Genomic DNA, 18,490 nt, shown 5'->3' on the forward strand with positions numbered 1-18,490 from the left:
GGGAAGAGGATGCTGGAGGGTTGGGCGAGAGAACAGGGCAGCCAGCCAAGAGTTTGGAGGCCGTTGTCAAGACAACTTTAGGGAAAAGTGGTTGAGGTCCTGCTGGATGTATGCAATGACAGGGAGGAGTCATTTCTGTTCTCTACGCTAATGTCTTGGATGTTTTTGCCGACCTTCTGAAATGTTGGGGTGGGAGTACCAGGATTAGTATGGGAGGATGTTCGGGGCAGAGTCGATAGTTTGGAGTTGCTCATTTGGCAGTTCAAGACTGATCAGAGGGACAGAGAGAAGACAGTAGTCTTGCAGCCATTCCCAGTGATGAGCCCAGGCCTGGTGAGGTGAGGAACAAAACTCAGGGCAATTACCGAGGCGCCTTAAGGGGCAGTGTTCAGGCACATGGGTGGCACAGGGTGACGTCATTCTAACTTCTATGGGTTTTGAGGAAAGCACCGTCTAAATTGGGGAAACCTAGGGGACAATATGGCACACATTCGTTCAGGAATGGGGTGGCCACAGAAACGGCCCAACAGGGATGGGGCGGGGACAAGATTATGAAACTGGTTAGGTGGTCATCGAAGTGGAGTGTCTGGAATTAAGATATGAAGCTCCAGAATTTTTGGGGTGGTATTTGGATCCACTTGTCTAACTATGGGATGGAGCTATACTTAATGCAGATAAAAGAGGCACTGGGGGAAACACTCAAGGGGGAGCAGGGATTCCTAGGAGTAGGTCAGAAGGTCGGCACCTTTCTAAGTGGCGGTTGGCACTTTAAATTGCCATGTTGCTAGATTAAGATGATTGTGGTGAACCTAGAGAATCAGGAGACAATGGAGGGAGGGGGGAGACAAAGTTAAACCTGAGAGAAGTAAGACGTTAAATGTTAAGGTACGGTTAGATGTTAATAGACGTAGGCTAAAGTGTGATGGGAATAAAGGTCAACAAGATACAAAGTGGCAAGTTAAAATGTAAGGGGAGGGGACATTTAAGAGATGGTGGAATGACATAGGATCATCGTTGGAAAGTGAGGTTTAGTTCTGCTAAGGCCTAGGGTAAATTTGTAATGTGCAACTGTTTTCAATAAAGCAGTCTTTTTCATTCGCTAAAACAGCGAGTATGTAAACCGTGCTGCTCCCCTTTACGCCAACACAAATCAAAATTACCACATGCTTAATCGGTTCCACATTCATGCATCACCTGAGGTCACCCATATACGCTACACCCAAACACGATAGCCAATGCTCCACTCTTCCATGCACACTGGATACACGTTCATATGCATTTCCAAAAATTGGCAATATGTGCTGCGAACATACAATCTAACATGACCACTGCTCCATGCAGATACACCGAAGTTTCATTGGTGTATATATACAACACACACTATATCAAATTACACACTAACAGGCACACACACACATACTTGAGCACTAGTCCTTTGAAACACGAATATTCGTGTTAATGAACCGGATAAAGGATAAACTAAATTAACTAACTATAGCACAGAGCCATTATATACCCATGAACACAAACAACACAAAAAAGACAGATACATAAACATATTAGGAAGGAAACAACCACAAAACAAGGGTCATAAAATCTCTGACAACTTTTGCAAACTTCTACTATAAACAATACACAACTTTGATCACAACGAACCACACAACACAATCAAAATAATTAATATAACTACACAAATTAAGATAAATAATAATAACCTTAAAAATGGTTCTAGTGTATCACGTCAGAACACATCATAGCATCATAACACAGAAAATAAAGAATTATTTGAAGGTGAGCTAAATTTACATTGGTATCTTATCTTATGCATTTCCTTTTTAGATGTTTTTAAAATGCCAATTGATTTTCCTAAGTGAAAATTTTTGTTTTCTTGTTGCGTGGTGCAGTCTAATGTCGGTTTTATTTTTGCCATTAGAGAAATCTTCAGCTGGAAAAACGTTACTTGCATGATTCAAAACTCTACAAATCTGTGAAATTCGCCACTTATCATTACCTAAGTAATCAAAACTCTCCCCTTCTTTCATCCCCTTTCCTCAAGCAATTCTTATGACATCACAGATGGCATCACAAATTACACCACTGGTAACAGCACATACTGTGTAAATCACAGGGGTAATAGATGATATCAGTGAAGCGGGTCAACACAGCTTTACTCCAGAGTTCACTGGACGCAACCCAAATTCCTGACCAGAAGCCTCTGCATGCAGCCCTTGTCCCAGAACCCACTACTGTTGGCTGCGGTAAGGAGGTTCTGGGCTAAGATCATGACCTTAAACCCTGTTCTCAGCACCACTTACCCCACAGCCTACTTGGCCTAAACTTTATCCCTGGCCAACAAGCTCTTCATATAGACAGCAGTACTTAACCAATTAACCAATGATTCACTCAGAAAATCACCTATGTCAATTTCTAGAAGCAATTTAGGTTGTTTATGCACCAAACGATCGTAGGCCTAACCTAGACCCATATGTAGGAAATAATGTAATTACAACCAATCAGAGGCACAAACAAATACGAACACAATGCAAGCAAGAGTGCTCAGTGTCCCCTGTGATCCCACAAAAGTGAAGTGAACTGCTACATCGGTGTATTTATACAGTAAAAACAAAGAACTATGGTGTGAACTACAAAACTTGGTTCTATCAATTTGGAACAGTTAATAGATAAGGACTCAGAAGAGTTGGGAGACCTTGATAACGGAAGAGATAATTTGAGGGAAGATACTCACGCGAAAGAGCAACGCATACATTAATTTAAAGGCTTGAAATATTGGTGAGAAAAACCCAAGGTTTGGGGGCAGCCAGATGGCTGACAGAATTGTTCAGCCAGCTGTGAGAAGGCAGCTGCCAGGCGGCCTCAGTGGCCCAGTTTGATAGTGGGCAGAGAAGGGAATCAGGGTACAACATGGCAGCAGTCACGTGTTTTTACTAAATACATACACACGTGTAGCTGCATTCACTTTACTTTTGTGTGATCACTGGAGACAGAGAGCACTCTTGTTGCATTATGTTAGGATTTAATGCGTCTGATTTTTGTAAAAGATTATTTCCTGCATTTCTTGCACATTGTCGGGTAATACCCCACTGTTTTTCCTTGGATGAAGAGGGTATTTTCTATGCTTTTGGTAATTACTGTGCCTGTCCTGTGGCCTGGAATTTACCAACACTGCCCCTACTCCTCCTAGCCCTAGAACATGTTTTTCCAAAGCAGATATTAAAAACCTGGAGGAAGGAGCAAAATATTCAACTCAGAACAGACAATCAGATTTCCCTTCCATCCGAATGCTTTCTCTCCTACACTTAATAGTAGCAATGTACAAAAGATTACCACTTCCAAGCCTACCTAACAACGCTTTGTAAAGTAAATAATATGTTTACATCAAACCAAGGGAGAATCTGATCAGAGCCAAATTGTGGCTCCATGTTAAGTTTAGTGTAACTGTGATCAGTTTTGCTGCAGAAGATGGGAAACATTCCTATGGGTCTTAAAATGGAAAATGCTACTTTTGCATCCTCCCACCCCTGATAACGTTAGTGAATTGGAGCACCTAACATGCATTTCAAAACCAAGAGTCTTGATTAAAGGATGCCATCTTTTGCAAATATAATCAGGTGAACTTTACCTGGAAATTTCACATTTGTTCACATCGAGGCCCCTCTTTGGCATGAAACCAATCCCCCGCTGTGGTTCTTTGCTGCTAAATGTGCTGAGGTAGTGAACATACGGTGATTCATCTGTGATCTCGAAATAGCGAATACTGCTGTCTCCCTGTAAAATAATATTAAAGGAAATTTCACTTAAAAAAGCAGGAGCCATAATGCCACCTTATCAACCTAAAAATGTGATTACAAGAGGTGTGAAAATGTTGCACCCAGTGTTCACCCGTTCACACATTTTACCAAATAAAACACTAGAGTCTAGGTTTTGCAGGTCATAACAGGTAGAAGGTATGGTGATACTACATTACCCCCAATTGCAACATGTATAACTCGTAATGGAAATGTAATATCTCGCCCTTTACGGTTATTTAGCAGGTGTGGTAAAACTTCCCCAATTACCTGGACACACAGAAGCAGAACCGTAGACATTAATACTGGTTTCTTTCAAATGTATGGTTCCCCCGGCTGGTGAATTTTTTGGTTTGAGGATCCTGTTTATGAAACATCCATTTAAGTTGCACAGTGTCCTACATCTATCGTGAAATCTTTTCCCTGCCCTCAAAAAAAAACTCTCTTTCCGTAACCTGCCAAATACAGGAGTTGTGCCTTAGTGCTGCCCTTCACAGATTCAGCAAATCATCTGCTCCTGCCACTGATGGAGGAACAATATTCACGATGGTGGTGCTGACAGTCAGCTCACTAAAATCATGAGGCTTTGAAAATTACAGATTTTATCAACAAAGTTAGTGGGCCACAGGTCCTCACTAGAGAACGTTTAGGTCAAGCCTGGGCAACGCATGTGCTGCTCTGCGAGGCATGCTGTATTCAGGTAGGGACTTGAAGCTCCGCCCATCAGGACTGGACCTTTTAAGTGTGTCCTTACAGTATTGCTTGCATTTGCCCTTTGGAAGAACTCTTTGACTAATTAATCTAAAGAGCACTGGCGGGACGCCAGCTTAAGCAATGGCGGCCGTTTAAAAAAAATATATATATTTGCAGCGCGCTATGCACGCTTTCAATTCCACAGTGAAAAGCGGCCACATGCCTTTCTTTTTCTCTTTATTTTTGTATTATTCGCGCAGAAGCCCAGCCTGGTTCATCAGCGGTGTATGGCTCTGTAAGCCCCTCGTCACACCCCATCAGCTCCTGGACTCTGCCATCCGTGCAGCCTGGCTTCAGCACAGAAGAGGGGCTGCATGCGCGGAGGGTTATTATGACTGAATGTGTAAATCTCCTCAGGGCTTTGTTCTGGGCAGAGCAGATCAGCAGATGAATTGATTCAAGGTTCTGAACCTGGGAGCAGCCGCCCTACACTCACGTCTGCGGCAGGTGCTACATTTCTCAGCAATTCGCAGTAAACATGTATATTTCCAATATTTTCTTTGTTTACAAAAACGTGAATGCGAAAAAGATGTGGGTGCTTGGGAACGCATGCATGATGCTTTGAGGTATTTCAGTCATGAATTTTTGTGGTTTAGTCAGCGCCCCATACAGCGCTTTCACTTTAATGTCGGACACACCCCTTTCTTTAGACGAGCCACGTCTAAAGAAAGGTGTGCGGCCGCTATTAAAGTGAAACCGCGGCATGGGGCACTTTCACAATAAAAAGCATTTTTGACAACTTAACAAACATTGTTTTTTTTGTAAAAGCGCCCCGTACCTCACTTTCACTTTAATAGTGCCTGTGTCCCTTTCTTGCTGGGTCTAAAGAAAGGGGCGTGGCCGCGATTAATGTGAAAGTGGGGCATGAGGCGCTTTTCCAGAAATTGCTTTTGCAATGCAATAGGTCTCACATTTGCAAGAGTTTAAGCAATTGGCATTGTCATTTCCATATATGGTCTAGCCTGAGTGACTTATTAGCGTTTATATAGTTCAGATAGGTAGAGCAACCTCTTTGTATTATTGGTTTTTTTCCCCTATTGCTCTACCTTAATTATTTCAGGGGATCCCCTCTTACTTAGTGGTTATTGTCATTTACAATGCCAGTAGCTCAAACTTTCGTAAATGCGAGACCTATTGCATTGCGAATGCTTGTTTATAAAGGCTAAGTTGGGAATACATCACTTAATGTCTGGCCTTCAAAATGAATGTATTCTGGTAAAATAAACATCATAAGGTGCACTGCTAGGAAAATCACTCCCATCATAATTAATATAAAACTATTAGAAATAATGCACATTATAGGGACACACAATAATGCTGTGCATTGGAATAAACCTCCCCCCAGGAATAATGTGTCATGCACAATGTTCCTTCTCAACAATAAGAGGAGGCGGCGCAGCAACAATGCAGTCACTCACGGTCCATTGTTACCGCCTGTCTCCTTCTGTTATCATAGGGATGGGGGGGGGGGGGGGGGGAGGGTGGACTTGAATCCTGATCCCCAAGGGCCCTATTAAGTTAGTTGAGCCTCCCTGCTCCAATTCTCAAGGGTACCATAGGCATGAGAAACAATTTTAATCCTACCCAGTGGTGGTTAATTTATCACAGACGGCATGCTGTAGGGCACAGCTTGCCTAAGGGTTTCAATTTTCTCTGGCCAACAGACCCCCAGGCAACTCCAAATCCCGAAGAGACCCTTGTATCTAACTGAGGGTCGGAAAGTCATTGACACTTATTACAAACAAACTGCTTCCATTCCAAAAGTCATATGTACACAGGCAACTGTGGGCCTGTTTAAAAGGATTAACTGATGTGCAACTGTTTGTATTCCAGTGTACCTTTGTGTTGCAAAGTTATCCTGTGCCCTGGGAACCCCCCAGCTTTTTGCTGACCGGTAATGGTGGTAACTGACTGACTGACCCTGGGCTCTGCCTACCCAGGCCCAGGGCCAGTGCTATGCTGAAAACACTTAGAATACAGTGAACACACCTACATACACTAGGGTACACTATGGGTTGGGGTATTCCTGTGATTGGCACGACCTACCCCATAGGTCCCTAGTACATAATAGGGCAGGGGGATTGAAACTACCTCTCGGTCCCTAGAATATAATAGGGCATGGTAGTTTAGAGGCCAGCAGCCCTTTACTGCACTTACATGTGTGCACTGCTGAGCCAGAGGTCGGTTTAAAAGTAGCCCTGTGTTGCAGGACTGCTTTTAAAAAGTAAATTGTGCCCAAACTCGACTTAGGTGTTTGGGGCACTTAAAAATTGATACCCTACAATGTTTGGCCATATTATGTACCCCCAGGGTTTCACCTAGGTGTCCCAGGGGTGGGGGATCGGGTATTTATAAGGTGGACCCTTATAAAATGAGTTTTATATGCCCTGGGTTAAGTGAAATTGCACATTTCACTCCCCACATTGTAATAAAGTGCTGTCCAAAATTGACTTTGGTGGTAAGAGCAATGTGGAGGGAGTCTTCCCTAGGCATACCAGGGGTGGGGTCCAGTAGATATAGGCAGAGTACTTATAAAATATGTTTTTATCAGCCCTGGTGCTGGAAAAAAGGCCCAGGAAATGTTTCCCATTGCAAGTCCCTTGCCACATAGGTTAACATGGCAGAAAGTTATTAACTAATAACTCTTGATAGGAGAAGGCTAAAAGTACCATTTAAAGACTTCCCAGAATGGTATTAATAAATCCAACAATATGATATTGTTGAATGTCTCCTAAAAGGTACATACAAGAAGGTATATGACTTTCTTGTTTGCAAGTCCAGATCCAGCCTTCAGTGGTCTGTCCTGATTGGTCAGAGTTAAGTGGATTAGCCAGGCTTCTTTGAAGAGGTGATAAAGAGCCCCTGGAGTTGACCATCTGTGCTGTGAGGGCAGTGTCCTGTTGCACAGGAATACCAGAGCAGGGGGAGGAGTCGTAAACAATGGACTTCAAGGGAAGGGGAGGACCCCAGTGTCATTTACAACTTTACCCTTGTGAGCCCCAGCCAGATGCTAGGAAGGAAGGAATGAGCAGATGCAAGGGGAAGAGACTATGGAGATTAGCCCTCCTCGGAGTGAGTTTAGCTAGCTCTTCTCTCCCTGCTGGAAAATCTGCCAATATGAATTTGGAAGAATTGGTGCACTCTGGGACAAAATAGTGCCACGCTCTGCAGGAAGTGGTCAGACATTTGGGTGGTACCCTGCAGCCCATTGGACAAGAGTGACCTCCTGCTTGACCCAGAGTAGTTGGAATAAGTATCTGAGACGGGCAGAGCCCCTCAGATCTGCTGCTTGAAACTTAAGAGAATCAGAAGGGTCTACGCTGAAGAGTTTGATGTGCATTCACCAGGCCTGCAATCTGAAGACTGTGTCTTTTGCACCATCTGAAACTATACCCCTGTGGATCAAACGTGCTTCAAAAGGACTAAAGAGTGGACTCCCTGCAAGCTACAGGTTAACTGAGCGCACCTGGAACATCACCACAAAGAATCCCCAGCCTGGAATACTACCAGTGGATTTGTAAGGGTTTGTCCAAGTGGATTGTAGGAATTGAAGTCTCACATTTCCAAGGACCCTCTTGGAGGTTCCAGAAACTTGGATTGTGTGTTGGACACTTTCAGACCCGCAAGAAGAACTTCAGGAAGAAGTTCTAATAGGATCCAGCCTGCTGGAAGGTGCTGCACAAGTCTGGTGAGAGATCATCCAGAACAATTGCTAAATGTGAATGTGTCCCTGGCAGAGGCAACAAAATGACCAAAAGGGGCACTGTTGGTTTCTAAGCACTAGAAAGTGACTAATCTTTAATAATTCATATCTCTGGTTCCCTACAGTGTATTTTTTATTATTTTGGTGTCATTTAGAAGATACAAATATTTACTATTTTTATAAATTGGTATTGGATTTTTATTTTGTGTTGTGTCATAATTATTTACTGAATGGGAGTTTTTAAATCCTTTACACACCTGTCTTTGAAGTTAAGCCTGCCTGCTCGCAGCCAAGCTACCAAGGGTTGAGCATGGGAATAATTTTCTAAGACCTATTCTGAGCCCTATATCGTATCAGTGGTATTATTGCCAGTGGCAGATATACATTTGCCCCAACTAATAATCAATTTTCCAACAATTTGTATTTCTCTACACTGATCATTCCCAAGTGTGGTTGTGGTTTTCTCACACGGGGGTCACTTTGCATCAATACCTTCTAAGCACCCAGTTGAAGATGTGGTTTTTGATGTGAATAAATCTGCTTTTATGACTGGAACATGCTGTTCTAATGCATTTATGAACTCTCTAAACCATTTTAACTACAGTAATTTTGCTGTCTTTATCAATTATCTTGTTGTAAATGAGTTATCTGTGAACCATTGTTACTAAATGTATCTACATTTCCCAGATTCACGTGAAAATTTGGGTTTCTCTGGTTCGTGAAGAATATATTGAGATCCGACTGGCATGGCAGGGGCTGCCGCCTGAACAACAGAAGTTAAACTTTTGACTTTCTGGTTCTCTGTTTTGGGGGCAAATCTGTTTTTGAAAATAACACTCAGTTGCAACAAAAACAAACATTGTGTCAATAATTGCTTGCCATAGCTGGAAACCCACTGGCTCATTAAAACACTGGTGTTAACAAACTGTCTAAATCAACTTACAACTTACCTTTCCACACAGATACATGATATTAGTGTCTGGGTCGTAAAATGGCAGCAGGACCCCGTTGCTAGTGTCCATTTCATGAAGTGCAATCGGCTCATTCATATTTTTCTGCAGATAACAGAAAACAAGCTTTTAAAAACTGTGTGTATATTATTTTAAATATTCAACTAAACAAACAGGGGGAGGTTACGGTCATTAAAGATTTTATCTGCAACACTGGTACAAAATGCCTGAAATCTTTGAACTATTTTTTTAGGTTGCGCCTGCACAGCGTTTACGCTGTGCTTGTGAAATCTCTTGAATTTAATAGATCTTAAAATGTGTCTCTTTTCAGTTCCCAAAACCGAATTACTGTGTCCATCCTCTGTTGTGTGGAACTTTATTTTTGTTTACTTTCAGTGGGTGCACGCATTGAAACAGTTGTGTTACATTTCTGATCTTTTCATCGTGACGCCACCGAGCAGTATTAATTTGATCTCACTCTACATTTTCTACAGTCTAAAATTCTTGAACTCGATTTAATGACTTTGTTTAGGGCAGTTATATTAGTGTGCCTGCATGAGGCCATGTGAAGATCTCACGTCAATCTCTCGCCATACTGGAAGAACTGGACAACACTGCCATCTGCTGGTTATGTTTTTTAATTGAATATGAAAATTGCTCTGCACGCATTTTCTCTTTAGGTTACTCGGGTACTGATAGTCAACTCTGATATCCAGTCGGATATCTTTGTTTTTTGGTTTCGCCTGCACAAACAGCTTATTATTAATCAAATAGGCAAAACCTAATGCATTTTTCAGTGCTTGTTTAGATTTGTCATATTAAGGTGACCGCAAGATACCTACAGACCTGTTTCCTGAATGCTGTTATGATGATCTAATGAATCCTGGGTATTGTAGTCTTGCTGTTCTTCCACTGAACTAGTTAACGTAAAACCATGATTTGTAGGTGAAAAGTTCAGGACTAGAGATTATCCGCATGGATTTTGAGTGAAGTGGTCAACTGTATAAACACAAGAACCCTAGAGAATTCATACTTGAGCAGACAGCATGCAAATGATCATTTGTTGCAATTAACAAGATTAGGAGGATAATGAATTAACAATTTTTGCACAGCAAGCATCCAAGAGACAAGCCCTCGGTCCTTCTAGTACATATTAACTCGATATCTGGCCTCCCAGGGCACAGCATGCTAAACCAGCCTCCACCATAAAAGTAAACTTAGAGGAAAGAAGCAAGTCATTCAGTGGTCAGCAGGCTCTGAAAGCAGACTCTGAAGGTACCGGGTTCCAAAGTGCCAGCTGCCGCTCGCTCATGCGGCTGAAACCGGTGGTGAATAGGTTCCCGTCCGAAAGGAAGATGGCTCTCATGGGGCGTGCTCCTTCGTGGGCCTTATCTTTCTCCTGAAACGGAAAGCACCATTGCAGTGTAAGAAACGTGCTGCTCAGACAACTCATTAAATAAAAAAATAAAGATAAGTTTAAAAACACAAATTAATCAGTAGATTTAATAAAGCACACAATATCCAGTTTTTTTGTTCATCTAAAAACACCCTTTCCCTAACCAAGTACATAGGCACGTCTTGTTCACACTTGCTACAAAACACCTAACTAATGCATTTTGAGTTTGCATATCACAAGGAAAGACCTCTACATCCTTTGGTTATTTCATGCAATCTGTAGTCACTGGTATTTTAGGGACTAGCACCTCCCACTCCTGCAAACTGACGCCGGTGGCCCTAACCTCTGGCCTGTACCCATTTATATTTTAGTGACTAGCGCGTGCCATTTTATATTTTAGTGACTAGCACCTCCCCCTCCTGCACACTGACGCCTGTGGCCTGAACCTTTTTATATTTCAGTGACTAGCGTGTGCCATTTTATATTTTAGTGACTAGCGCCCTGCACTCCTGCACAATGAAGCCTCTGGCCTGTACCCTTTTATATTTTAGTGACTAGCGCATGCCATTTTATAGTTTAGTGAATAGCACCCTGCACCTCTCCACACTGAAGCCTCTGGCCTGCACCCTTTTATATTTTAGTGACTAGCACCTCCCACTCCTGCACACTGAAGCCTCTGGCCCGTACCCTTTTATATTTTAGCGACTAGCGCATGCCATTTTATATTTTAGTGACTAGCGCCCTGCACACTGAAGCTTCTGGCCTGTTCTCTTTTACATTGGCTGATTAATGCCTGCGCCCTATGAATAGGACTGCACCCTGGACTTTCTTATATTTGACGGATTGGACCTGCACCCCTGCAGGCTGCCACCTGTGTATCCACCAATCGCTCAGAAATATACTACCCCGACTACCTCACTACTCCTACTTTTCGGCCTCTTCGTACTCATGGTCTCAGACCTCCGGGTCTACACCAGTCTGCTACCTCCTAAAGAACATTCCCTTCGCAGCAGAATCTCTCTCAAGTGTCAATCACCTTGCTCATAATACCCTACAGACCTCCAAAGAACATTATCACTCAATACCTCCTTAACATTACTCAAAAGTGTGACCTCTACTTGCACCATTTCACTCTGCCTGTGCAATGCTAGAACGCTCTGTACCAGGGACCTAATCGACTCCCACACACACTTTACAACCATTACTGCAATACTTTCTGGCCATACATGCAGCCATTCACAACAATTATGGCATCTTCTCCTACTCACCGCACTCGTCCTGCGAGGAATGAGTCGTCCTTTGTTTGAACATGATATAGATAGCCCCCCCTATATACTTCTGGACAACTCCATTATCACTGGAACCTCTCATTGTTACAGACTAAGCCCCATTTCAAGCACACACTACAGGGATCTATCATGATTCTGTTCTAGGTCACCACTGCGCTCTGCCACACACATATTCTTGGACCCAACACACATTCTTCCCTCAGTTCCTTGCTGACCACTCATCTCAGTTGCATGGCAGCCAACTAGACCTTCTACTAGTCTCGGACTCCATCAGCCACTCTCAAGCCACTCGTCTATCCACCTCCGAGTATGCCCTGATAAGCATACTTCTTTCAATACCTTCTCAACCTCTCCCACCCATCACCAGCTTGCCCAAACCTCTGATGAAATACACCCCAACTTCATCCCGATATATTTCATCATGATGCACAATGACCGCTTAACTCCCGGATTGCCCTAATTATTTTAACCGGGTCTGGTGGGGTTCATAAATATCTCCTGACATGATCTATGAAAACAATTATGCGATCACAACTGTGATGATGTAAAACGAACCATGACTCTGAGAACATAGTAGCTTACATATAATCACTCATCTGCAGCACCACCCTCGATAAAGCCAGAGGCAGCTACTACCATTAATTCATCAACATTGTGTTATGCCCTGAATTAATTTGACTTGCCTTCCTTTAATTTTCAACGCACTTGGCACTTTTAACTTGTTCTTCTCGGCGCCTGATGCAGACTGCATTTCCTCGGCCAAGTCCCCCAGGGGCATCCAATCACGGTGGGCGGGGGTGGAGCAACTAGCTGTTCCCGGCCATTTAATGATGGTTGCAGCGCGGGAGCGCAGCAGACGCAAGCAGTGGGAGCGCAGCAGACGCACGCAGTGGGCGCGCCGACGGTGCGCCGTACGCAAGACGGTCTGCCCCCGTCCGCAACTGTCCGGGCTAGTCACCATGCCCAAATTCTACTGTACTCAATGCCCAAACTAAAACAATGGTACTCTAATGATTATCCACTCAATTCCACCACTCGTGCCAGACTTGCTAATCTCGGGATTATGAATTTTAGGGATTTCCTCCCTTAACTCAACTCGCCGTTTCCCGCTGAAAACATTACCCAGAGGAAGCATAATCAGAAGACGACCGAATTAATAATAATATTTCTGAATACTCAGTCCCTTGTGAAACAACAACTGAAAATATTTCATCTCTTGGATTCCGCCAAACCAGACATACTTCTTTTCATTGAAACGTGGCTCTCTCATGAGGCCAATCCTGACATCCTTGCCACTCTCCCTAGCAACTATATATTTTTCAGGCCAATCAGACCCCAGGGAAAACAGGGGGGAGAGGTGGCTGCCATAATTCATTAAGAGTGGAAATTCTCCACCCTCACCGCACAAGATATCACCTCAGAGAAAAGTCTAGTTATCAAACTAAACTCTACCTTTACCCCCCTGATCTGCGTACTGCTGCTGTATAGGCCTCCTAATAACATGCCTCTTTCCCCCCAATTATTGACAGAACAAATATCACATTCAGTAGTCCACCACTCTAAAATACTATTAATTGGTGACTTCAATTATTGGGCCAACGATACGATGGGTGGTCCATGCTCATCAGAATTGACCGATCTTATTAACGGGTTGAACTTTACCCAACATGTGACATCTCCCATTCATATAAAAGTCCTTGATCAAATCTGGACCTCTAATCTCATGGTGTCCACTTTGATGGTGTCTCCATGCACTTGGTCCAATCATTCCTTAATGCATTTCTCTCTTAATGTTTTGATCATATCTAAACCCCCAGCTAAGGCAGGTCTAATGGCAAGGAAATGGAATCATACAAATATAAGTGCTTTCTGTAATTCGTTGAAGACTACTGCACCCAAAGAACAGTTTTCAGTTAACCAAGTGAAGGAAATATTAGATCATGGCTAGCAGTCACCAGCAATATCCATGCCCCCCTCAGGAAAGTCAAAACAGCCAGGCGCCATGATGCTCAGAGGTGGTTCTCAGAAGACTTAAAATACCAAAAGCTAGCCCTGCGCCGCACTGAACGTATCTGGAGACTGAATTACTCCCCAGTTAAGAAAGATATCTATCAAGCTCAACTTAAACAATACAAAAAAATCTATCTTGCACACTAAAGCCACTTACTTTTCCAACAATATCTTGAATTCTACAAATAAATCCAAAGACATATTTGCGATTGCGACCGAGTTATCCAATCCAGATAGAGTCACAGTAAATTTTGTCCCTACTCAGTCATTATGTAACTCTGAACACCTTTTTTATCGACAAAATTAGTACTATTAAAGCAACCATACCTGTAAACCCCTTCCCTGGTGACCAGTCTGTGACCCCCAGGAACATCCATTTTTTACATCAGTTTCCTGTAATTAGCAGAGAAGTTTTCCTGGACCTGCTGACCAAAGTGAAATCTGGATCCCCTGCTGATAGCTGCCTCCACTCATATTCTGAGAGAAGTATTCCTTGCATGCTCCTTTCCTGCCCTCTCTTTATTGAATGACTCACTAACTTAGGGCTCGGTTCCCAGAGCCTTTAAAGAAGCGGAGGAAGGGCTACTCACTGGCTCTTTGCTCCTGAAACAGTCCCTTCAGAAGCGCTGTCCCAGGATAAGAGTTTCAGGTCCTGTGACTGCGATGCCTGACCCTAAAATGGCGGTTCTCAACCTATGCCTACTCGGTCAATAACACTGACCAATCTCCTTCACGCCTTCCAACACCTCCATTGTGTCTCCCTGAACCCGGCATCAACTCTGCACAGTCACGCAACACAGCACTCGTCATACCCCCTTATCCCTGATTCCTGTGCCCAGGATGATGACCTCCGCTCAGCTTTAATTCTCCTTCCTTGGACTAAGCTACGTTCTCCCTCCACGGGATCGCAGTCATTCCTGTTTCATGCAACCTCCACAAGGCCTCCCAGATCGACCATACAACCACGCTGAATCAGCGATTGAGTACCCAATACTCCCACATAGCGGACACGCTCCAGCCTCTCATCAACTATCCGCCGTTACTTATTATTACTCCCTCGCTCCCCAGCTGACCCTTTCCGAGGATTCGAGCCCCAGCATCTAGTGGATCAATTGATGCAATCCCGACTCCGCCACTTGTCACTAGCGTGATGCCTATCCCTAAATGTAAAATTTGATACTTGTATAGCGCACTACTCACCCGCAAGGGTCTCAAGGCGCTTGTATGAATACCGCTGTGGAACCCATCCTGGCTTTCCCTGTGAGGCGTCCACTCCTGGGCACCCCCAAGGTGGAGGCCAGGCATCCTTAGCGTTGTGGGGGCCGTTGTGGAGATTAAGCAAGCTATTGCCCAGAGTTGCAGAGTGGGACTCCATGATTGGAATAGGCACCGAGGCGAGAATTATCAGGTCCGTGGAATTTTTGAGCCCAAGACCCGCCGAGGCGGGGAATTGAACCCTGGTCCCAGGCTAGACCTCTGCATCAGGGTCTGCCGCTCTAACCATTGAGCCACACTTCTCCATTCCTAGACTGCACTCCATTGTATCCCCAGCACATTCCCACAGACGAACCAGCCCCTCCAAATTGCCGAACTCGCTCTCTCAGAATAGAATAGCTGGTCTTGTATACACCCCAAGAGGCGGAGCTGAACTCGAAGGAGTTACCACCCCCCCAATCAGTCATAATACCTTCTACCACACCAACCACCCTCAGCTCCCCTGCTCTTAATCTCCTTAAACCTCATGGCCCGAACTCCTTCGCCAGCATTTTCCCCTCCTAACCTCTCCCCTAAAGCCAGAAGAAACTTAAAACACAAATTGATCAAACAACACCCAGAAACACTCTTCGTGGACATTTACCAATGCTGAAAATGGATCTTATTTTCCACACGGACAGACCAGAAAATTAGAACTCCATTCTCAGATTGCATCTCCACATTTCCAAAACCACCAACATCCTCCACAGCTGCAAACTGACGTTCTCATCCCCTACACGCCATCTGCGCAGCGGCAACACCATCTACCCCACCGGCACAGTCTTGAGTCAAGCCAACAACGACATCCTAGAGGCATTCGACTCCCTCTTCCCCTCGCTACGCAACGCCCACTCTCACGCTCGCCTCCCCCGACCGACTCACTCCCTATCCTTGGACAGATCGAACTGCCATGGGATTCTGGAATCCAATCCCACGCCTGTCGCCTATAACGACATCCTCCCTCCCCTTGACACCAGCCCCCACTCCATCCCCCTCACTCCCAACACGCACAGTTCTTACCCCCACCCTTATACTATCCAGTGGCATGACACTTTGGAGGTTCTCCAACCCCTGACCATCCGTTGCCTCCCCCCACCCCCTCACAATGCCACCCCTAACCAGTAACCACCGACTCTAACCCCCTAGCTATGACTCCCAGTGCCCTTCCTCCACCCACACGCAAGAGAACGTCAACACCACGGCGTGATTCTTCGCTTCCCCCTCCCATGGCCACCCACAGTGGCACATGGACACCACTGATACCATAATGTAGCTCATCTCGGACAAGCTCTCCCCCCTACCGGGACTGCCCCCCCAGTCACCCTGTTCCCCCCCCCTGGGAAGACGACGCAGCATCTCGCTCTACTAGAAAGCCAACTAGAAACTATAATCCTGGGCCTCCGGGATATCCTACTGAACCTCAACACAGTTCGAGAGCCCAACCCTTACCCGCACCCCGCTATCTCCAGCTCTAATCATCAAAGACCCGCTAAAGTTCAGGGATGCAATTGGAACTCAACCCCTCTCCCAAACCAGACACATAGGCCCACAAGATCTAGACCTGCAATGTACACGAGCGAAGCGATGGAGCTTGCCTCTTCTCTCTCCCCTTAAGCCAAGATCCAAGTCATCACAGGATTTAGAAGAGAACACTTACCTCCCAGAGACCCAAGACCCCCATACTTCCTCACGAAAATCCCCAGGGCTCCCTTAATGAAGAAACTCAAAAATGGGCTGTCTTCCACAAAGTGCATGCTCATAAATTGCAGATCAGCCACCAAACATACAACAGAGCTGGCAGAAACCATCCTTACTCATGACATTGACATCACCTTCATCACTGAGTCATGGCTTAATGAGTACTCTTTCCCATTCATGGACATGCTTGTACCCCCATCATCAATAAAGACAGAAAAGACCAGCGAGGTGGGGGTGTAGCTATCATACACAAGACCAACATTTCTGTGATGGAAACCGACACCTTCAAGTACAACACCTTCTAATGTCTAACCGCTAACATCAAGACAAGAGATAACAATCCATTACTCTGCCACCTCCTCTACCACCCGCCTGACCACACCGCCGCATTCGAAGAACATTTATCCGACCTGATAACCCACTGCTCACTCCGTGACAATACCAACTTAATTCCAGGTGACCTCAACCTTCACTGGAATAACGAAAATAACCCGCTGATCCAAACCCTGAATGAGCTTCTACACAACAACAACCTCACCCAACACTGCGCAGAGGAAACCCACAACGGAAGATCAACCCTTGACACCATTATTGCCCATCCATACTCAGTCACGATCGACCACATCCTGCCCATTGACTGGTCCGACCACCACATCATCTTATTCAACATCAACCAAGTGTTCCTAGGCCAACCCCCCACATGGGACCCCCCTCAATGGGTGAGAAATCTCTCTCAGATCCCCCAGGCGGACTTGTAAGTCAGGAAAAGTTCTCTCCTTCCCATCCCCACAGAGGATCTCACCACAACAGAACTCACCTCCCACAACAACTCATCTATGACTGACATTCTAGACGAAACAGCGCCTCTGAAACTAAAAAGAGTCAGAAACACCCCATCCAGATCCTGGTTTAACACAGACAAACTCTGAAAGAAGGCAACTAAGAGCCGCTGAAAGACTGGCGGAACAACCCGTACCCAATCCTCCGAGACCAACTCAAAGCAATTCGTGGGATGTACAAAAATCACATCAAGAATGAAAAGACTTCCTTCTTTTGCAATGCTTTAGACAATGCTACAAACAGACCTAAGGAGCTCTTCAAGCTCATCCGCCAACAAACTTCCAAACCCCCTGAACCCTCAGTTCTGGCCTCCATAGACCTGTGTGAGAACTTCGCTAACTTCTTCAACGACAAAATCTCCAAGATTGAGCTCTCCCTAGATGTCAACCGCAGTCCCCCACACAAGAGTGCGTCCCTAGGGACAGGAGCTACCACTCACAAGTTCCCACGAATACACTGGAAAGTCTTCAACCCAATCTCCGAAGCAGAGATAGCCAAAATGATCTCCACCTCAAAACCCTCCTCTCACGCCTCCGATCCTATAACGGCCCAGTTAGCCAAAAAGCTCAATATCTCCCTAGCCCCGCTCCGGACCAAGATCATTAACAGCTCCCTTAAATCCAGAGTCATACCGGACTGCCTCAAAGTTGGCCAAGTCACGCCACTATTGAAAAATCCAGGCTTAGACACTAATGATTTGAACAACTTCAGACCCGTCTCCAATTTTCTTCTCCTAGCCAAAATCCTAGAAAGGTGTGTTCTCCTCCTACTGAATCAACACACAGAGAGCA

At 44.8% G+C, this 18,490-nt stretch overlaps 1 protein-coding gene across 2 annotated transcripts in view; it reads right to left on the reverse strand.

Moving 5' to 3' along the window:
• CORO1C (coronin 1C) overlaps positions 1–18,490 on the reverse strand; it is a 603,513-nt gene that overhangs the window by 44,230 nt on the left and 540,793 nt on the right. For both annotated transcript variants that reach the window (XM_085634726.1, XM_085634725.1), the window contains exons 6-8: positions 10,492–10,611; positions 9,213–9,317; positions 3,641–3,786 (exon numbers count right to left, since the gene is read on the reverse strand). In XM_085634726.1, the coding sequence (XP_085490852.1) occupies positions 3,641–3,786; positions 9,213–9,317; positions 10,492–10,611 (371 nt within the window). The remainder of the gene's footprint in view (positions 1–3,640; positions 3,787–9,212; positions 9,318–10,491; positions 10,612–18,490) is intronic.

Source organism: Triturus cristatus, chromosome 11 (assembly GCF_964204655.1).
Source record: "Triturus cristatus chromosome 11, aTriCri1.1, whole genome shotgun sequence".
NCBI classification, from domain to species: Eukaryota; Metazoa; Chordata; class Amphibia; order Caudata; family Salamandridae; genus Triturus; species Triturus cristatus.